At 31.7% G+C, this 23450-nt stretch overlaps 1 protein-coding gene across 1 annotated transcript in view; it reads right to left on the bottom strand.

The window, feature by feature from the left end:
* The window catches only part of LOC129216930 (cytoplasmic dynein 2 intermediate chain 1-like), a 64576-nt gene that overhangs the window by 26354 nt on the left and 14772 nt on the right, over window positions 1–23450 (bottom strand). The window contains exons 6-15 of the mRNA XM_054851146.1: window positions 23341–23438; window positions 21701–21824; window positions 21486–21562; window positions 19616–19686; window positions 19460–19535; window positions 13849–13954; window positions 13043–13103; window positions 11826–11863; window positions 6923–7103; window positions 2210–2297 (exon numbers count right to left, since the gene is read on the bottom strand). Of these exons, the coding sequence (XP_054707121.1) occupies window positions 2210–2297; window positions 6923–7103; window positions 11826–11863; window positions 13043–13103; window positions 13849–13954; window positions 19460–19535; window positions 19616–19686; window positions 21486–21562; window positions 21701–21824; window positions 23341–23438 (920 nt within the window). The remainder of the gene's footprint in view (window positions 1–2209; window positions 2298–6922; window positions 7104–11825; window positions 11864–13042; window positions 13104–13848; window positions 13955–19459; window positions 19536–19615; window positions 19687–21485; window positions 21563–21700; window positions 21825–23340; window positions 23439–23450) is intronic.

The following is a 23450-nucleotide window of genomic DNA, read 5'->3' as shown; positions in this document are numbered from 1 at the left end:
GTAATTCATATGCCAATTCATCTAAAACATCGTTAATTTCTTCTTGCTCTTTTTCAAAAGACTCAGTAGCATCTTCATTACATGCAACATAAATAGATTTAAAACAAGCCTTTAATTCCAGTTCTAAATCTTTATGCTTACGTTCTAATAGTTCAAAGTCACTAATTTCAAACTCAGTTACGGATACCTTTTGTTTGAACTTCGTAAGTTGTATTTTGAGAACTCGCTTTCTCGATAATAGTTCTTTAAGAGTTTCAGACATGGTACTATCGTATAAGCGTTCACTTACCTTATAACGATATACGCGTAATACTTTCGCAACTAAATGCACTGTATCACTTGAATTTCACTGATTCTTAGGAGCGTATATCCACACAGCTCCTGTGAGACGGACCATATTTGTTGGCCAAAATTGCCAACTTCGATAGCTCTAAGCCAAAAAATGCACTTAACACCTTGTGCAAAAAAACACCTTTATTAGCGACACTCTGGCGCTGCAAACAAACACATTACACTCTCAAAGAACAGAACAGAACTTAACAGACTGAATTAGCCAACAGTTATAAACTTGGGCCGCGTAGCGGCGGTTACAGCATTTTATGCTAATTTGCATAAACAAGATGCATTCCATCTTCATTCTTTAGTTCTATCATTTGTTGATAAGTTCCCGAGAGAGAGAGAGATAGAAAAGATTTGTCTTTACTATTAAAGATGTATAAGCAAAAGCTAAAAACCTTAGATTTAGAAAGTAAAGTAAATCTTCTTTGTGACAATGAAAGGAATCTAACAATCAAAATGAAAGATTCTTCAAAAGCGGTACAAATCCATGAATCCGAATTCGAAACGAATGAACATGTCCTGATGTAGAATCAGCTCTATTCAAGTGGTTCCAGCAGTATCAAAATTAAGACCATGCCATTCCTATAAGTGGGTCTTTGCTGTGTGAGAAAGCAATGAATTTTGCTATATTACTGAACATTGAAAATTTCCACGCCAGTGCTGGATGACTGGAGAAGTTCAAGACCAGACACAACTTCTCCTTCCGAACTCTTCACGGAAAAACTACATATTGGGCAAAAAAACTTTTAAGATCTGTAATTTTCTCTGTTATATGTTTTGTTAATTAATATATTTGATGGTTTTTAATATTAAAATGTCGAAAACCGAAACTAGCGCTAAGTCGCACTTCCGATAAGTGAAAGTTTTTCGTCGGTTCCTTTAGATTCGAGTTATTGCGAATTGACTGTATTAGACTCTGCAGGGACCAATTTAAAAAACGTGTAATTGATAAAAACGTATAAAAGAGAAAAGTATAAACGGTGCTTCACTGTAATAATAATAATAATAGTAAAGTTATAATGATAATAATAACCATAAAATAACATAAACTAAAACAAGTTTAGCACTTACTAGAAAACAATGAGGCTTAAAACAAATTGTTTGATTTTCCTTTAAAGTTTAGCGTAAAGGAAACTAAGCTCTTTTTAGACACCCATTTCCTTCAATTTAACATTAATCTGAACTTAACACACAGAATTTTAATCTAAAAACATAGAACAGTAAATTTATTTAAAATATTTTTTTCCAAATGGGAAAAAATATTTGCAATTAGAACATGCTTTATCTACTTGCACAGGTGAGACATATTTACGCATATATTTGCACTTTAACTCAGAAATTTTTAATTGTGATATATTCAAATACAAGGAATAATTACAAGTCATAATATAAAATATAAAATTTCAACAAAAAAAAAGAAAAATGCACTTGGAAAATAATGATTTGTACAAGCTGTAAGAGCGACCATGCAGTCACAACAGCAACATCTACAAATCATTATTTTTTAAATACAAGAAATTTTTTTAGAAAGTTCATACTTCATTCTATGATACAAAATGATTCCTTATATTCGAATATATAAAAATTAAAAGCAAATTGATTGAGCAAACATCATGTACTTGTGTTCAACATGAATAAAAATTGGGAATGTCCAACAATGAATGCAGCTTGGATGAAGTTTGGAAAAATTACATAATTATTGTTACGACTGGAAATGAAATCCAAAACAGAACTGCATCGGCCTTTGAATTCTTTCAACTATTTTTATGGCATTCTATAATTATAATTTGCAATTTACAAAAGAACATGTCAACTTTTGTTTAGTAATATCATGGAAATAAAAAATGGAATGATTGATTCATTTACTTACTGCATCAGTTGTGACGATCAATCGACTGGAGTCAAAAGGAACTACTTGAAAATCAAACGTTCGAAGATTCGTTTTTTGTTCAACAGGTCTGAAATTTTAGACATCATGAAAATAAAAGTTAAAAAAAAATCATTTAATAAACTTTATAAGTAAAACAATTTTTATTGTAAAACCAAAACCATTTTTTTTAAGATTCTTAGCATTATAGCTGGATATGCGGAATGATAACTTAATTTTGGATAGATAGTTCAAAAGGGTTATGTTGTGTCCTGTTCATATGTCAAGTTCCTGTGCAGCTGTTCTATCATTCAAATGTTTGTGTATTTGTATATTCTGAACTATTTGTAAAACAAAAATTAGTACAGGTTCAATTCGCACCAAAGCTCAATGATAAGTCATGTTTTTGAGATGGAAAATTATTTTTTTTTTAAATTGTTTTCAAGTCTATCTTTTCAATCTTCACAATACACTTTGACTATAATTGAAGAAATGTGCCCAACTAAATTTTGCAATACATCATTGATGTGTTTTTTAACTCAAATAATACGAACATACCTGCCAATTTAGTATTCACACTTTGAAAGTTTAAATTAGTTTTGCGAAGAATTTTGGTATTAGAGCATATGCTATGTTTTGAATCAAACAATGTAGATTTTTTTAAATATGTAATTCTGAGGAAAGTTTTAATAGGTTTTTGAACTGTCTTCTAGCATTATGATTTTCAAAGAATATTATAGGTTAACATTGCAACAATTATGCATTCTAAGTGAAATGAGCATTTCAAGTACAAAACATAAGAACTATGAGTCTTGAAAGTTTTATGTCCATGTAAATATATCAAGACATAAAAACTTGTCATTAAGAACTTCGTGGCAAATTAATTTTCAACTTGATTTTGAGTAAATGTGTAAACAAATTCATTTATTTAACTGAACATGTGCTCTGGACCTGATATGATGACTTAAAATGGGGAAAGATTAAGTTATACCATTTGAAGGCCATGGAGGCCAGCAGAAAGCTAGTTTTCTTTGCTTACAACAATTATTGATGTTGAGCCAATTTAAGAATTTTTCCTCTTTAAACGCAATCATAAATGAACTTGTCCGAGCTCAAGTATCTTTCTATACAACACAGTGAGGTAAATTTGCATACTATTTGAAATCAATAAAAGCTGATAACATTCTTTTTATTTTGTATTTATTATTTCACTGAAAATTTTAGTGATAGAAGCAAAATACTATAGTTAATCATATGAAATGGAAGCTAAAGGACAACAATATTTTCAAGCACTTAATGGGTTTTTTTAACTTCAAGTTCATTATGTAAACACAAAATTGCATACATTTTACCATCAATTAATCTTTAAAACTTTTTTATGTGAACACTGCACACATTTTAATATAATTTTGAAATGATGGTAATATATTTGAAATCAAAGAGTAATTATAAAGCACTCTTCGTAGTAAATTGAAGTTTAAGACAAAAAAGGTTCTAATTGAAATGACTACAACGTGCATTTTCTTTTATGCATAACAAGCTACCAATTAAATATGAAGCACATAAATGGAGTTTCTTGATAGACTATTAAAGCAACAGAAATCAGTAGGAATTAATATTAATGGGAATTTAAGAACTCCAGAACCGAACACTATCTACAGTGGCTCCCAAAAGTCTTTGTACACCTACAACTTTCAATGAAATAGGACTCTATCCATCGGTTAGAATTAATATTTCGGAATAGGTATTTCATTATAAGATCTATGATCAATTTTCAACAAAACTACATAAATGTCTTTTTTAAAAAATATTGAAACTTAATTTTTGAAAAATAAAAAACCAAAAAGTGCCGGAAATTTTATCTCACAAAAATCTTTGTACACTTTAAAAAATGTCTATTTTTTGTTAAATAATCTAACTTTTTATTAAGTTATTTTTTTGGTAGAATATCATGCAGTATCAACAACACCTTTTAAACGTCTGGAAATAGATTTCATTCTTTTTTCTTCCTTTTTTTTGCATAATTTCTGAGTAAGTGTTCAACCACACTTCGAGTCTTACTGTTTCTAGCTCTATTTTCGTTTCAAAGCCGTATTTTCGTAACCTAGCCCCCAAATATCTCTAAATGTGGTACATTAAGTTCAAATCTGGAGATTGAAGGGGTATTTTCTAAACTTTAGGATAATTTTTGAGGCACTAGACACAAACGTTGAAATCCGTGTGCTTCTTATCATTACCTTGATAAAAAAACGAAGTTGTTTCCAATAACCAAATTTTTGGCTAAGAGTTAAAAATTGGTGCTTAAAATACAGTCGAACCTCCATATATCGAACTTCCACATATTAAAATTTTCTATATATCCAAATCCAAGCAAATTTCTATGTTCATTACATAGAAAAATTGTTTCTATATATCGAAAAAATCTCCATATATCGAAAAAAATTTCGAGACATTCCTATTTTTTTTTTCCACTTCAGATTGTTTGTATCATGAAAAATGAAAATTAGGGGAGAAAATTATGTTCACTAAAGGTTGCTACGAAACACATAAGGAATCTGGGGTTAAGGGGTGTGTAAATTGTCGTTGTTCCGTTCTGGAGTTCTTAACTTCCCTCAAGTTTATTTCAAATCTAAGTTGTAACCAGTAACACTGTAAAATCAGTTTCAAGTTATCCCTTTTGTCTGTTGATTATCATTCCTAGTCTTCTTAGCTTCAGTAAAAATCATTCAAGTTAAGTAGATTGATTTTTTACTTTTCTCTCGATTACACTGTCAAAACGAAACCCCCCTAATGTTGCGAATCAAGTTAATTGCCGAAGAATGAAGACGTATGACATCGCAAAAATGTAATTTCTGTTATTTTTTTATTTTTCAACTTTCATTTAATCCGATGCTCGTATAAATTAGAAATTGGGTTTTATACACGAAAATTAGCTTTAATTTTAGTGTTTTAGGTGATTTGTACGATAAAATATAATCGTTTCTATATATCGAAATTTCTATATATCGAATTTTTCCCCGGAAATTTGCTACTTCGATATATGGAGGTCCGACTGTATTTAAATGAACAGCATGATTCATTATTTCATTAAAAAAATTCCAAACTACCAAGTCCTGATGCTGATATGCACCCTTACACAAAAACACCTTCACCATCCTGATTAACTGGTTCAACTAAGTTCTTAAGATTAAGTTCCTATTTTTTAAAAATTCTATTTACAATTATACAACAATTTAACCAAAAATGTTGAATTCATTTTTATCTGTAAGTAAGACGTAATTCCAAAACGTTTTGAGCTTATTTATCATTGATGTTGCGACGAAAAGCGTAAGCTTTCTGTTTTTCACACGGCCAAGAAAATTTCTGCGGGAAGATGTCGCATTTAATCCAGATAATCAGAAAACTTGACGAACAATTTTAGGTGAAAATTAAATTAGAAATTTTCATTAAATTCTGCAGAAACTTTTACAGCACTCAAATGTGTGTTTTTTACAATTTTTTTAACTCTAAATCTCCGATCATGCTTTGTCAACTTTACCGGTTGACCTTTTCTTACCTTGTTTTCGGTCCTATTCTTCACTTTAAAGCATTTTATCAAGCATTTGACTATGGAATGGAATAAATCAACTAATTTAGAAACATTTCAAACCAATTTACCGCTTCTGTGAGGAAAAAATTCAAATTTCGAATGGTGTTTGTGGTTTTTTACGGATACCAGCCATTTTAAAGTAATAAGTACAATATTAAGGAATAAATAAACAAAAAAATAAGCCATATGACTTTTAAAGGTCAACACAATGCAAAAATAATAAAAAAACGACATATTATAATTTTAATCATGAATTTATTCGAAAATATTTGAGTGTACGATGACTTTTGTGGCGTATTATTTCTCTGTCTCTTCGTTTTTTGACCCATTTCAAAAAGAAGATCCGTCAGTATTTTGAAAAAACTACAGGGTTTCATTCAGAATGACATAGGAATGATGTGAAGAAATATTTGACTTCATTTTTGAATTCAGTTCCGCGTTATTTTGGTTTTACTAAAAAATTTCAATGTGTACCAACACTTTTGGGAGCCACTGTATATGCACACCCCTCACTGGGGCCGCCACGAATAACACTGCGGCGGCCCCGCCCCAACCCCAGCTTCCATGTCAGTTTTGTAGCGACTTTTACTAAACTTCATTTTTCACGAGCCAAACTGTTTAAAGTAGAAAAAAGAATCTCTGAATGTCTCAAATTCTTTTCGATATATAGAAACAATTTTTCTATGTCATGGACAATGAAAATTGCTGGGAGTTCGATATGCAGAAAATTTTGATATGTGGACAGGGACGGATTTAGGGGAGGGCAGGCGGGGCTACTGCCCTGGGGGCCTCCACAACAAAGGGGTCCCCACAATAAAATTTTTACAAAATACCCCACTTTCACGGGTTGAAAATATCGGAAATATACATATATACAAAATATTCGTATATATATCAAAGTATCGAATATTTTCGAAAATATGATGATCTTTTCGAACCCTGATTAGGGGCCTCCACTCTTTTGTTGCCCCGGGGCTTCCACATTTCCAAATCCGGCCCTGTATGTGGAAGTTCAATGTATAGAGATTTGGCTGTAGGTACATTTATAATACTCCGAGACTGCATCACTAATTGGCTAATTGTAAAAAAGAACGTCAATGTTAGCTTAGAAAACTAAAAGAACTTACAGGGAACTCAGACTGTAAAGTGGCAAGCTTGTACTTTTTACGAGTCTCAGCTTTCCTCCAGGGGCTAAACCAAGATCAGAATCTACACCTGATATGTCTGGCTTCAACACTTTGACAACCACCCATACATTGATGATCCCCATATCTTCCAAGGTCAAAACATGGAAATTTTTCTTTATTGCTGAGGAGGCAATCGAGAATTTTCAACTCATTAAGTACATAACAGTCACATTAAATTTGAGAGATAAAATACTCATTGCTTTCGTACCAACACAACAGTAAAAATATGATACAACACATCAGTCATGCTAACGAAAATTGCAGAAAAGTAAAAACATTTAAAATAAGAGGGGGTTCCCGAAAATAACAGGAATAGCATTGCTAAGGGCGGAGTTTGCGCTGTGGGAATCTCAGTTGTGAGGCGTTCAATGCCTCCAGTGTGGTCAACCTGGCTTGCTCTTTTCATCTGCAGTGATTGTTTTACCTGGAGCAGTTTCGTTCTTGCTTTGTTTTTTATGCAGTCAAGTTTAAATAACCAAAGGGAAAATGTGGACTTTTGCTCTCCATTAGAAAAAAAATGGTTATCTTGAAGCTTGGTTTAGCAAATCTTCATCGTGTGCAATGAAATGTAGAAACAGCAATGTGATGTAGGAACAGGCAGAAGGAATTGAGGCAGAATCGCTTCTGCCCAGCGCGTTTTTCATCCCTTCGGCTGAAGATAGCCGTTCTTAGACGAATGCTCACTTATTGCGGCAGCCTCTGGAACTTAGCAGAGGAAATGGCTGTTCGTTTTTGCCATAAGTGTTAGGGAATTAAATTTTTTTAAACATATTTAGGAAACTTAAGTTAGTTGCATGCTGTTGAAACATGTTATGATTATTTTACTATTTACAGAAGTTATATAATTTACAGTTGTTAATTATTATATTGTTCAATAAAATGAAGTTAGTTATAATTTACTTCTGTTACTTCAATCTTCGATGAAACTTACACAGATGACAAGAAGGCATCTGCTAACCTGTGGAGTTGACTCACTTTTAGAATTAGAAGAGTTTAGCTCGTGTGTTAGGCTGACATAATTTTGCCTCACATTCTGTTACAGTTTTTTTTTTTAAATTTATTTTTTTGATAATAGTATTTATAATAGTTATTTTGTATAATAAAATGAAATTTCCATAATACTATACACAATAGTGTATAGTAGCATGTAGGGCAACCATCTATTGTACAATAGAAATCCAGAATAATATGAAAAGTTTTAATTTTCTCAATTTTTTAAGCTTACAAAGCATAACCTTACAAGGTTCTGATTGTGTTAAACAGTTTTGCAGCTGAAATTATGAGAGTTGTGTGCAATCCCAGTTATTTACCCGTAGCATATTTAACTGAAATTTTAATGATTTTATTAATCAACTAAAAGAATGTTTTTAAAAAGTTTCAAAATTGTACATTAAATAATACTGGCATTTTTGCTTTTCATCGTTTCTTTCACATTTTTTTAAAGCATTATTTTATTTTTAAATGTCTGGAACTATTTTAATAAACTTGCCCACACATTTTCCTGTGTGCAATGTGCATTATGTATGTAGTGGCGTTATATTTGTGTAGGTTAAAGTTTTAGCACATCTCCAAAATATTTATGAACTTGAAGTTTAAACAATAATTATGAAAGACCTATTGATCAGTTTACTGGCATTTTTTTTTTTTTTTTTTTGGGGGGGGGGGATTTTTCACGTTTGTTTTTAGCTATGAATTTAGGTATAATTTGTTAGAATTAAAACTTCTTACCTGTTAATAAGTGACTAATTATTCCTATCTAAAATCAAGATTTTTATTTAGTAGTTATGGGGAAAAAATAAGCCTAGAGAAGTCATATATTCTGTATGTCTTCTTTAAATGCAACAAGAGTAATCACACTTTAAATGAAACATTCAATTAAAAGTAATAAAATTTACTATGTGTTTCTAAAAATTTCACCATATGTTCTACAAATTAATGTTAAAACAGGAGCTTTGGAAACTGCATGTAATAATAATTGATGCTCTATCCCTAAAATCATTGCCTTGATCCCTTTTATTTGCCATCTTTTCACAATTCCACACACAATTAAAAATAATATACAAATACAATACAAATGTGACAACCAGCAACAGGCCCTTGGCCCAGCTAGGCTTGTCCTAGTCAATTTATTAGTCCCTAATGAAGATCAATGGCCCTCTTAAAGCTATCCACTCCCTTGCTCATTACCGCCTCTTCCGGTAAGCTGTTCCAAGTGCCCATGACCCTACTGAAGTAGTAGTTTTTCCTGATTTCCAAGTTAGCCTGAGACTTAAATAGCTGAAAACAATAACCCCTTGTCCTGCTTTCCGTGCAAAAATTTAATCCATTAACATCATTCATTTTGATAAATTTAAACAACTGAATCATGTCCCCTCTGACTCTCCTTTGCTCCAGGCTATACATATTAAGCCTATTAAGTCTGGTATCATAAGCTGCAAGTAGTGCTCGTATTAAAGCTGCAAGAGCGAGCATTAAGTATTTGTTTACTAATTTCATCCATAAGTGCAGAAATTAAAGAGACACATTGTGATGACCAAATGCGAAATTGACGAAAAGCAATGAACAAGCGCGCGCAGATGGATATAGACTAGAAAATGGTAGCCCCCGTTGTGAGCAACTCCAGCAACCACCCGCGCAATGCGCAGCAACCCTATACTGCCGGGCTAAGCACAGATGTGGTATCTGCAGTAGAGCTCAAAATGAGAAATTGACGATTAAAGTTTTACAACTCATTTCTTTTGATTTATGACTTAATTAAATGCTCAACTTGCGGTAGTTGTTTCGTACATAACTTATCTAAAAACCGTAAGAGAATATTTTTGTAAAAATCTTAATTTAAAATTAATAAATGTAGTTACGACAAATTTTCTTTTCAAAACCTTTTCATATACTAAGCTATTTTCACCGTAAGGGAAAATTACTAGGCATTTTTAGGGGTATCTGCACAGATACGATAAAAATAGCTTAGTAAAACGTGCTCAAAGTGTCATTAAATAATACTGAAAGCATCTGCTTTCTTTAGACTTAGCTGTTTCGCTTTGTTTTGTTAATATAAATCTAACAGAATCTACCTTCTGAAAGATAACATTTTCAAAACTCCGGACAGTTAAAACTGTAATCCATAACAGTTTTCCGTTTTTTGCATTCAAAGAATGTTTTTTATAATGTTTTATTTTCTAGATTCATTTTTACCGAGCATGATAATTTTGACAGCAGACGATACTTAAATAAAAATATTATTGGCCGTAGAATGAAATGCGTTTTTTTTGCATGAAAGAATTAGATATGAATATTTTACATGCATTTCCTTTTTAGAATTTGCATTTTAAATAAAAATTCAAATAGAAAAAGCTGAATATTTACTTTAACAATTATACAAAGTTGTATTAGTTTTTAATATGAACCTGTATCAACTATTCAACGGTAAACTAATTTTAATATTCTGTGTTACAATAAACTGCTACATTATTAAATATGCTGCTTTACTAAGATATAAAAGTCGTATCTACAAAAAATACTAAGGAAAAAAGTGGTAACTGCACAGATACCACTTTAAAGGCTTAGTATTTGTCACTTACGTTCAAATTGCCTTAGCAAACTCCGCTAACTGTGCAGTTACGACTTTTTTCTTAAAGCTTTTTTTAATATTTCGCGTTCACAAATCGCCAAAAAACTTGACATTTAGGTAAATTAAATTACTAACGACCACCTGGTGACAATAACTCAATTTTGATAAAATGTGCAGATACCACATCTGTGCTTAGCACGGCAGTATAGGCAACTTCCCATCTGAAAAACAAGTTCCAGATAGTTTTGACAGTTGCTATTGTGGTTGCGATGACCTGTAATTTCTCTCGTGTGATATCCCCTTTATACTCCTGACCTGACTCTGTGCGACATTTTCTTATTTCCACGAAGGAAAAGAGGCATCAAAGGGCCTGATTCAACAACATTGAAGAGGTCAAGAAAAAAAAATGAGGAAGGAACTGTCAGCCATTTTTAAAGATGACTTCAAAAATTGTTTTGAACAGTTTAAACACCAGTGAGACGAATGTACTAGTTTTAACAGAAATTATTTCGAAGGGAAAAAAGTAGTTTTGTTAAAAATTTGAAAATACATAGCTTTAAAAAATAATCCAGTTTTTTGGGGGTTCCTAGTCTTTAGCATTATATGATATAAGACTTTTCTGCTACCATAATTCCTCCCTCCCCCCCCCCTCCCCCACACACCCCCATGAGGTTTCTAAACATAATTATGTTTAGAAACCTCAGCAGCTGACCAAATTTTTTAAGCTAACTATCTTATATTTATTGAACAACATGCAAAAAACTAATATTGAGATGTGACAAGCAGTAAATTAGACCATAAGCCAGGACAAAGGCAGAACGGCATTCAAAAACTTGGTTATTGACTATTCCAGACTGATGAGTTCATAACAAGGATGAAACTGCAGTGTCTGGATATCATAATCGGGCTGTCGGTATATTGCATTAAGTAGAGTGACCAAACATCTAAAAAGCATAAGAGTCACTCTATTTTCAAAATTTTGTTTTTAGCAATATCAAAAGGTAAGAATTTTGTTTTGCACTTGAAAAATAATTCGTCGACTTAGTGACATATTAGAAAGCATTTCATTTTCATGCCTTCCATAAAATTATATTTAACTTTTTTTTTTTGTAATTACTAAGTTCAAACCAAGTACAAAGTGAAAAAAATGTTAACTAACAATTTATAAAATTCACACTCAAAAATAACACAGACAAAACATTTTAAAGAAAGTGAATATCGAGCATCTAGCAAGATAAATAAATAATAAAATTGTGAGGATATAAATTAACATACCAGATTTCTCAGAAGAAAAACGGTCATCATTGGCATAACTACGGGATAAAAGACAAGTTTTAGGATGGTAGAGAAACTTTTCTTTCAAAAAAACATTATAACTACTCATTAATTCTCCTGAAAATGAACAAATTTAAAAAATAACCATATCAATGTACAATATTTCAATAACTACAACTATTACTATGTTAATGTATGGGTTATTGGGCTTCATTCAATAGAAAATATCCTGCTGAAGGATATCAATTATTCCAAGGTAATCAATGTATTCACATTCAAGCAAGCAAAGAAAAGCAAAGAAAACAAAATGCCAAAATTAACATAATTAATGTTTAATTACAGATATATTTAAAAAATATGTAATTTTCGAAATCATATGTGTAACATGTATTTATTACCTTTAACAATTAATAAGTATAATTTGTGTATCATTCAATAGCTTAAAGGGTGTCCATTTTCAACAGCTCAGGAGGATTTCTAATTTTTAACTATTAAATTTGATTCCATAAGTTACAACGATTAAAAAATGCATTGTATTAATTGAGAATATTTTTTTTCACTTTATTTAATTCTAGTGCTATATCTATCATCTTTGTACAATGCGTTTTGATATGACATACAAAAAAAAAAGAAGAATATTTTTTATTTCATTAAAATGCTCGTGGTGACCGTTGCCACATCAAATCATAAAACCCTCCAAGTTCTTCTCACAAATAAATATCTCTACTGGAACCGGATCAGGGGTTGTTCAGCCCCTTGTGTAGTTCAAAATTATCAAAATGTTGATTGATGGTGCTATTATCTATCATGTATTATCTGAACTATGTTAAGACTTCCTCCCTTGTGATGCTGGTATTGGTGTTTAAATAGAAGTTGTGCAGTTTTGACACAAATTGCCTAGTATATTCTACTTGGGCTCGGTTTTTTGGGTGGTATAACAGCATACACATCTCTATATATACAAGTGGATAAATATATTGTAGATTTATTCTGAATAAAAGAAATTCAAAAATACAAATTGTTTGGAGGAATTACAGAAAACATTAATTGAATTTGCAAATTCATACATTTTTTCCAATCCCTTTTTTCATGTTTCTTGCCCACACTCTTTTCAATGGCATATTTCAGTTCTCATACTACATACATAAAACAAAACTTGCACATTGAACTACAAGATTTAACCTACAAATATATTTAACTAATAATAAATCAATTACTTGTGAACAGCTTGGATTGCAACTATGCAACTGACGTGATTTTCTAATCCATAAGCAACAGCTGAAAAGTAAAATTAACAAATTAAAAAGCTGAAATACATTAAACATTTCATTCAAAAAATGTCCTACAGTATCACATGCCTTTCATAGAATCTTTCCATGAACATTACATTTTTCGAATAAAATTTGCTGACAAACAAATTCAAATGTTACTTCCAAAACTCTCAAAATTTATTGTCTATATTTTGCCAAAAGGAATTCCAAGAAAACAAATCTTATATGAAAAAACTAAAAAATGTTTCATTTCTTTAAAAATAAAGTAAAAAAGGTGTTTCTGAATGGAACAAATTAACATTTTAAATAATACAGCAAAACGCATATTTACGCGTAACACGTGGCATCGAAAAATCATTAAAAAAGAAAGCTGAATTGAGAGTACTGTGTTTTGAACAAGTAACTGCCAAACATTAAGATGTTTACACTTTTGAAACTGAAAAAAAAAAGGGAAAAAATGTTTTTTTTTTTTGGTTTTCAGAAGAAAAAAAAATTAAATATTTTTTATATAGATGTGAAAAAGTTCCGTATCTCGGGTCTTCTGGATTTTGGGACTCCGAAATTGGGGTCTTATACTGTACTTCGTTGATAAAGGTATGTAAAACTAAGTTTTCTTATGCATTGCTATACTTTTCAATTCAAGAGACTCAAAACATAAAAGACATTTTTTTTTTCAAATAAATAACCAAATTTTAGCAAGAATTAGTTAATTATGTTTTTGAGAATAATATCCTATTTTGGATTAGGTTTACCTGTATTGTACGTGGGTGGCAGCAAATATACTTGATCTTCTACCATAATAGGATAAGAGAGAGACCCAGAGTCTGTCAGATCCCAAAGTACAACAGCACCATCTGCCTTATTGCAGAACAGAAAAATATAAGTTTGTAGGAGGCGTAAGTTGTAACATTCATATTTTACATAAAAGCATAAAATGGAAAGTCAATTTTAAATAATGATTTTTTAATACTTTTCTGTTGTTAGTACAACTGCTTTAATGGTGCATGCAGTAGCGTACATAGACTTTAATGCCCCTCCCCCCACAATACACTGGGTGCAATACACTGGGTGCATGGTTGTTTCTTTCTAAATTGGAGAAAACAGAAAAGTATTGTATATATTGCTACCATATTTGTTAATCATACTTAATTTTAACTTTTAATGAAACTTTTATTGCATTTTTAATGATTTGATACATTTATCTTGATGATTATAAACTAAAATATTTTAACAGAGGTCTTGATTGGAATATTTAACATGGGCGGGTTTAATTTAGAAAAATGAACTAAACACAGTGGTTGGAAGTAGCGCGCTACAAGTAGCGACGCTACTGTAGTAACTACATTTTTTAGTAGTTTGTAGTGTAGCGCACTACTTTTTTGAAAAAGTAGAGTAGCGAGTAGTTCGCTACAAAAAAAAGTAGTTTGTAGCGATTTCTGGAAACTACTTCTGAATAAAGTTTCAAAAAAAAAAAAAACCGCATTTTCAAACGAATCTGACTGGTGCAAGTCTTACGCGAGTAAAACTTGCACCAATCAGATTCGTATGAGCTGACCTCTGACATATAATTTTGACGCCATATGTTGTATCTGTTTGACGCCATTAGTTTGTTTAGCCTAGAAACTTTCACATTTTCCCAATATTCGCCTTGAATAGAGCATGGCTTAGAAAGAAAGAAACGATTTTTTTCCGATTCATGCAGACTTTGCCCGTTAAGCAAAAAGCTTTCGGTATCAATGCCATTTCTTATTTCTTTATTTTGTCTTTTTTACTGATTGAGTGTTGATATATTAACAAATTAAAAGTCAATTATTAAATGTTGTGAGTTTTTGAGGTTGTTCGATAAAATAGAAAAATGCTTTTATTTCATTTTATCAGAGGCGTAAGAAAAGACATGGTGTCCAGGTCCGGAACCCTAGCTTGAAGCTCAAAAGCAATAAATTCCTATGAAATATAAGTTCCTTTAAAATGCACTCATATAATGAAAATTTAAGTTTTTCTCTTTTGTTTAAAAGATGCATTTCTTCATCTAAATCAATTTTATGTATCTGTAGGTCTAGTCTATGTAAAATTTAAATCAAATTACGACTGGATTTATCTCAATTTCAAGTAGCCGAGTTGCACTTCTTGAATGAAATACTATTTACTGTCAGGAAAGGATTAAAAATTTGAAGGTTGAATTCCTTCCACTTTTAAATCCTTTCTTGCAGGAAATATTCGTGCAAATGGTAAAAAATGTTTGGATTGACGAATCGTTTCAGTAAAGGAAAAAAAGAATAAATAATTTATAGCGATATTCCATGTTCAAATGAGCCAATATATCAATCTGAACAATTTTTTAATTTTTTCATTCAATCTCAAACGGTGTGTATGTTACTTATTTATTTATTTTTTAAAAAGTAGCGAAGTAGCGACTACATTTCAAAAGTAGTTTGTAGTTGCTACATTTTGGAAAAACTAGTTGTAGTTAACTACATTTGTGCTAAAGTAGTTGTAGTTGTAGCTCGCTACAAAAAAATGCAGTTTTTCCAACCACTGACTAAACATTATTAATGTATATTTATCATAAGAATCTCATCACCTTACTTTGGTAATACATCATCCAATATATCATTGGAAACATCATCCAATACATCGACAGATAATGTTCCAACTAATTTGAAGCCTCACAGTATCTGGTTTAAATAAAGTGAATTTTTAAAAATTGATATTGGACCTTCAGGCATCTAAAACTTGAGGAGGTTAAAGGGTGGTATCTTCTGTCTCACAAAAATATCTGGGCTGAATTGAAATACATTTTTAAAAAATCTCTTCATATCCTTCTAAATGCTACAATATCTCACATTCATCGCCGTATTTGATAAATAACACAGATAAAAAAATTGAAGCATATATATAGCTACAAAAGTAGGAATCTCCAACGAAAATTTTTTAAAACAATTTTCAATAGCAATAGAACAATTCACACATCTGATTAAGTGAAAAACGAACGTAAATAAAGCACAAATTCTCTTATTGAGAACTTGTGCTTTATTTACGTTGGTTCCATATTGTAGCACAAAGCTTATTAGATCATTTTTCATTTAATTCTCATATATGTTGCTACAAAAAGATATGAATTACAACAACTGTTCCTGTTTAGTTTAAACCATTTAGGGGACCATTTTGAAACTCTCCGACTGTCTTAGGTTGATAACTTATCTAAGTATTGCAGTAGGAAATTGGGAAGAAAAAACACACTTGCAGGAAAAATTGAAATTCTAGCTACAGTGGAACCCCATATATATTGAACTTCCACATATCAAAATTTTCTATACATCAAAATTCCATCAAATTTCTATGTTCATTACATAGAAAAATTGTTTCTATATATCGAACAAATCGTTATATATCAAAAAAAAAAAAAACAAATCAAGACATTCGTGGATTGTTTTTCCATTTTAGACTGTTTGTCTCATGAAAAATGAAGGTTAGGAGAGAAAATTATGTTCACTAAAGGTTGCTACGAAACTCATATGGAATCTGGGGTTGAGGGGTGTGTAGATAGGTCGTTGTTCCAGTCTGGAGTTCTTAAATTCCCTCAGTTTTATTTCAAATCTTAGTTATAACCAGAAACACTGTAAAATCAGTTTCAAGTTATCCTTTTTGTCTGTTGATTATCATTCCTAGTCTTTTTAGCTTCAGTAAAAGTCATTCAAGTTAAGTAGATTGTTTTTTTACTTTTCTCTCGATTACATTGTCAAAACAAAAATCCCCTAATGTTGCGGATCAAGTTGAATTGCTGAAGAATAAAGATGTATGAAGGCGCAAAAATGTAATTTTTGTCAATTTTTTAATTATTAACTTACATTTAATCCGATGCTCGTATAAATTAGAAATTGGGTTTCATACATCAAAATTAGCTTTGATTTTAATATATTAGGAGATTTTTATGATAAAAAAGATCATTTCTACATCTCGAAATTTCTATGTATATCTAATTTTTTTCCAGCAATTTTCTACTTGATTACATGGTCCGACTGTATATTAACAGGGTCTGATTACTGAACAGACCAACTAGACAATGGCCTTGGACACCAGTTTTTAGGGTCCACCAATTGGCTAAAACTGTTTTTGAAAATGGATAAAGTTGTGAGGTTTCGCTACAAACGGGCCCCAAAAAAGTGTTTGGTCTAGGGCCGCCTAATATCTTAATTGGGCCATGGATGCCTACTTTTGCAGCTACATGCTTCAACTACACATGTTTTAAACATAAATAATGAGATTCTCAAGTTAAAAACAGCAACTATTATGAGTATATTTTTGGATGAAAAATGAAATGAACACCAAAAAAATTAGGTGTTTTGCATGCAAAAACACAAGACATACATGTATGATGCACACTAAAATTTTTTTACAATAATAGGGAGATTCAAACACAAAAAAATCATTTCTTTCTCTTGCCAATCCCCCCCCCCCCCACCTCCACTATTTGTCATTACAGTTGGATCCTGACTTACTCGAGGGATGCGTTGGAAGTCGGAATTTCGTGTTATGGAACAACATATGTTTAGAAAAATTTTATATGCATACCCTATTATTTCAGACATGTGTTAACACTCTTCAAATTGTTTCAAACCATTTCTTAACTATATATTACCGTACCTTTTATGAAGAACTGACTTTTTACTGTATTTTAGAAAAAGTGTTACTATTTTACATGATTACTATTATAAAGCACAAAATCTATGATCAGTAAGATACATATACTTAAACAGTAGGGTACTTACATTAAGTACATTACTGCATTATAATAACACTGAACAGTATACATTGCAATTTTAATTATAATTTTTTAAATTATGAAGATGACGGCTTATGCAGTGAAGGAACACCCCTTTTTCTGGCCTCGCTTCCATTTTCATGATGTTTGTATTTTGCTCAGACACTACTCTGCGAGCTTCACTATTAAGATGAAAGTGCTCGTTTGGGAGCCATTCTGTTTTATCAACGTTCATATGTAGAAGGGAAAAAAAATGTTAAGAATTGGAGCGGTTACTTGTATAAACTAAATCAGTTGTTTAGACTAATATGTTGGCATAAAATATTATTTTATTTTTTTCTCGGTCCACAGCCGATAATTTAAAGAAAATAATTTAAAGTAAAATGTACCTACTTTAAGCCCAGTCTGGTAAAAGTAGAACTTGTCAACTAGTTGGTGCTAACACTTCAATCGACAATTCCCCCACGCCATAATTAATGGCGACTGTTTACTGAAACCATTGAAGACTGCATGTCTCGATGTGTCGATTCAGAAAAAGTTGAGTTGTCACCTGAGTGATTCGAATTAATTCCACTTGTTGACCGCACGTGCTATGGAGAGGAGTACGAATATTCGCGGCAGTGGAATAAACAAATGAGTGATGGTTGAAGTAGAAGTTAGTGTGGTGACGTCATCGAGGCATGGAATCTCATTGGCTGATAAAACATATATATTGAGGCGAGTGGCATCACTCTCTCTCTCTTCTCTCAACGATCCCCAGTTGTTGTTTTTGATCGTGAAGCCTAGTCCAGCTCACGTGTGGGGGGTTTTTCCCTGCGATGCTAGCGGGGTTTTTTTGTGGTGTGTGAATCTAAATCTTCCAAGTCCTGGAATTAGTATGAGTCCAGGTGAAGAAACACTTGTGTTGTGTCCGGCCAATTAATATTGCCGGGGAAGTGAGTTCCTATGTGTCTACCTGAGATGTTCACCGATCTACGAACTGTCTAATGTTGCCTTTCCATTACGGACGTTCCTGAAGTGTGATCCGGGGGACCTTTTGTGTTTCTTCAAGTTGATCCTTCGGACTGGCCAGCGACTACATCGACAGATTGGCGACATTTTTCCTTTATTTACTGGAACCACTTTTGTTATGATATTTTGGGGATGTTATTTTATGGGGATGTTATAAAAATTCTAGTCATATTTAATAAATGTATTTTTCTGAAACATGTTTTTGCTTGTCTCCAACTTGACATTACACGGCCAGTTAATGTTGGCTTAGTTTAAATATCTTAACCATTGGATTTTAAACTTAACTTTAATTATGCCAACATAATACAGTGTGCGAACTTCCGCTTTCAGTGATGCTAAATTAATGAAAGTCCATTCTCGAATTAGTGTCAGTGAAGCTCCATTCTGATGCTCTGCCGCTCTTTTCCAAAAAATTTCATGTTGCAAGCGAGCAATTTGCGTCAGCAATAAAAAATGCATTACTCATGAAAAACTTGCATTATAGCCATTTCGCGCAAGTCGGATCGCGTTGTAGCGGGATCGGACTGTACTTCTATCGCTGCTTGTGCACTCCTTACTAAATGAAGTAATAAGTATAAATATCATCTTACTATGCCAGCAATGACAACATCATTTCCAAAAGGCCCAAAGGTTACACAAGTAGGTTGCCCATTTGACATCAAAACACTGTTGAAAGAAACAAAAAAAAATCTTGATTTGTATGTACTAGAATAATGACTCGATAAAAAATCTGCAACAGTTCTTACTGTTGAGGTTTCTGTGGGTCTGAAATATTCCAAACACAAAGAATGCCACGTTCATCATTCATGGAAGGAACCTAAAACATCAAACATGTTATAAATTCTTTTTCAATTTAATCTAAGGCACTATTTAAACTTAGATTGCATCACTTTGTTAATTTGGTGACATTAGGTGTTTTGGAGTTACTTTTTAATTTAGTGACAATTGCAACTTTTTACAATTGCTCAATATAAACGCAGACAAATCACCATGATTTTATAAACAGAGGCTACAATTTACCTTGGGGGGGGGGGATAGTGATAACAAAGCTGTCCTTACATGCATATACCTATCCCATTGCAATTAGCAGTAGTGTTTAAGCGAAAAGCTTTGGCGGAAAGAATTGACCCCTGCTCGCTGTAGAAAAATGTTGCATCCAAAAATAGGATGTACGGGAAAATTATTAACCTGTTTGGGACAAACGACGCAAATATGCCTCAGTGCTAGATGTTCTTCAGGTATGAATGATGCTTCCTTACTTTATGGGGACTAATATGCAGCTGGCCCAACTGACGCACTTTTGTGTCATCCTTTTGGGACAAAATATTTACTATCAGATGCCATTACTTATCCATGTTCTATTTGAAAGATTACTCTCGCATATTAGTATTTTTTCTCTAACCTCAGAATGGGGTCCGTCAAGTGTCTGTGATCTATTGGATTTTCCTGAAACACATTCTAGCAGTTGAAAAGGGAAACATGTACTTAATTTGGAATGGTTATTTACAGTTTCGATTCTGTTTTGGGATTTTATGGGAGATATTCTAGCATGGGTTTTACTTTTAGATTCATTTGAGTAGCCATGGTTAAAAGATCACATTATCTTTATAAGGAGGAAATATTTAAAGTGTTGAATGATCCATTTATAGATCTTACGGATGACAGTGAAAAAAACTATAAACTATTGGAGTTGTTCTCTATTATTGTGCAGTGGAAAAGGTGGCAAAAAAACTTAGAAGGAGATGTGTAGTTTTCTCATAGCACAATAAAAGACGTGACACTGTCTGTGAATGTAAAATGTGCAATGTTGGTCTCGGCATTAATCTGTGCTTTGAGATTTTTTATAAGTCTTTGAAATATTTCATTATTACAATATTCTTCAAGTATTTTATAATGTTACACATAAATATTTTCAATATTTTTTCATATTTTGTATCAACATTTAGTATTTAATTCAGGTATACTTTAGCTATAGTAAAACATAAAAGATTCATATTTTTATTGATAAATATCAATTATTTTAATCATTTTTTTTTGTTATGATTGAAATTATGTTATCTTTAATCACATAATTAAAAATGGTTTCATTTCTACATAAAGTGCGTTGTACCCATCATTATGAAATGAGCTACTTTTAGAAATTACATATTAGGCTTAGTGGTAGAAATTGCCCTGGCCTGTACGCACAGTCCACTTGTAACAGCTGCCGTCCTGAGAGAGTACTTTCTTCTGCGGGCTGCCATTTTGAATGGAGTAAAACAGTACATACAAATGAAATCATAAGCCATAAATGAAATTAAAGGAAAAATTAATATTTCACGATGTGTCATGGGATCAAATTTGAAAATGACCAATGCAAGACTTATCTAATGGCAACAATAGGAGAATGATCAAGTATCAAAACAAATAATCGAAATTATAATGGATATAGAACACAATACTGTATCTCTATTTGATTAAAGTAAAAATAAAATAAAATAGAATAAAATACTATAGTAAAAAGTTAAAGAAAGGAAAGAAAATGTATAATTTTTTAAAGCTATGATTTAAGCAATGCATGATAATTAAGTAAATACTGATAATAAGAGTAATGATAACAGTAATGCATCCACTCACTTTTATCATAGTATCATAAATTGTAATTATATACTGACAAGATTCTGTTGAACAATACACATTTCTTACTGGAGTGTCTGTAAATAAATTTCAAACAAGCATAAAATATAATGCATAAAAATATGAAAATATTTAAGACCTTTCTGCCAAAACTATGCATTACAATTTATAAGCAAGTTTTCTATAATGGTACCAAAAATTTATGCATAAAATACCTTTCAAAAAATTTAAAGAAGGTAAAGTATGATAGCTATTGCTGTAAAACAAGTTGCTCCTTTGTTTTGTACTTTTCCCTAAACCAAGAGCAGGAAATTCTTCATCAAGAACTGAAAGTATAACCTGAAATAAAAGCAAACTATCACTACAACTTTTTAAAAAACAGAAAAACTGTACAAGTTGTTTTCAAATGATAATCGTATTCAGCAAAACAAAATTGTTTTTTTTTTTTTTTTAAACAAAGAACGCAACTTAAGCGCAAGGAAAATTTGGAATATTGGATATCCTATATGGATATTTTATGTATTAGAATATTAAGAATTATTATGCACCTGATAAAAAGCATTGTTTTTCTTTAAAAGTGTTTGCATAAAAAAAACAATGATTGTTATGTGTTGTTGGCGGGACTTTCATGTAGTATGTTCAACACAATTTTCAGTGGTTAAACAAAAACTGCATTAACCTTATATCTTAAGACCTTTTTAATTACAACTAGGATCAATCTTTGGACCAAGCCCAACCTAAGGAAAAGGTAGACAACTTTTAAGCTAACATACCTCTTTTAGCTCAAATAGCTCAGGGGTCAACAAGTTACAAAAAAAAAAAAAAAAAAATATTATAAGTGGACCTTAAGCAAGCATTGAATGTCAAATCTTATAACAGTAAATCAAAAATTAAACATAAGTTGTAAATGATACATAAAACTTTAACTTCAACTTAAAACATATACTTTATGCAGGAAGAAATTCACTAATTCACCAACTGGATAGCTACACACTGAAAATTTTTAAAATGGAGCCCTAACAAAATTAATTGATGACCCCTAATAGATGATTAAACAACTTATTGGAAATCAACAAGGAAGCACACAGCCTTCATATAATATACTAGCTGCGTCGCCCGGCTTTGCACGGTCCACCTCAAAAATAAAAGTTATGTCAAGTGACGCAAATTCAGCACTCAGGCTTGAACCAAAAAAAAAGTCAGTGTAGTTTTGCGGCAGATTGCGTAAAACCCCCCAAAAAAGTAAACAATTTAAATCCCCTGATTACAGGAAAAGCCTCAAAACAAAAACAAGAATTTTACCTGTTCATATTCGAGAAAAAGAAATGGCAACAGATCTTTCATCTCAATGATTTTCTTCACGCTGTGAATTTTAATAAAAGCGTTCATCCGGAAAGTTGAGTTGAAGCACTGAATAATAATTTGAATGGAGGAAAGCCTTCGAAAAATAGTGATTTGATTTTGAAATCTAAGAGTCATAATTAATAATTTTTAATTGATATCTCCGCTAATTATTATCGGAGGATTATGTTAAATAGCCAAACATGAAGACGGGAAGATGACGAATCCATCGATACCGGGTTCGATGGTCAGTTCACTGTCGTTCGGGAGAAGAAGCTTGGACATAGATAGATAGATACTCAGATTTTATATGTATAAGATTACATAAAGTTGCTCATTTACAATGGAATGTTAGTATTTTGTTGTTAGTAGTTTCTTGCTTTTTTTTAAAGTTCTTAAGTTATAATAAATTCTCTTAAGTGCAGTAAGGAAAGCGAAATGCAATTACAGAAATTTTCATCTTTTAGAGCATAAAAATTGAAGTTTATAAAAATATTATAGATATTTATCATACATTGCTACAATTTTGCAAAAATGTTGACAAGCGTGCAGATCGAGACTCAAACAAAGCTTTCAAATCTTTATGTCCTTCAGAAGTTGCAACATTGTCACCTAAAAAGGTAA

This window comes from Uloborus diversus, chromosome 2 (genome assembly GCF_026930045.1).
Source record: "Uloborus diversus isolate 005 chromosome 2, Udiv.v.3.1, whole genome shotgun sequence".
Taxonomy (NCBI): Eukaryota; Metazoa; Arthropoda; class Arachnida; order Araneae; family Uloboridae; genus Uloborus; species Uloborus diversus.
Note: the sequence above shows the minus strand (reverse complement) of the source record. Positions and strands in the feature narration are given on the sequence as shown.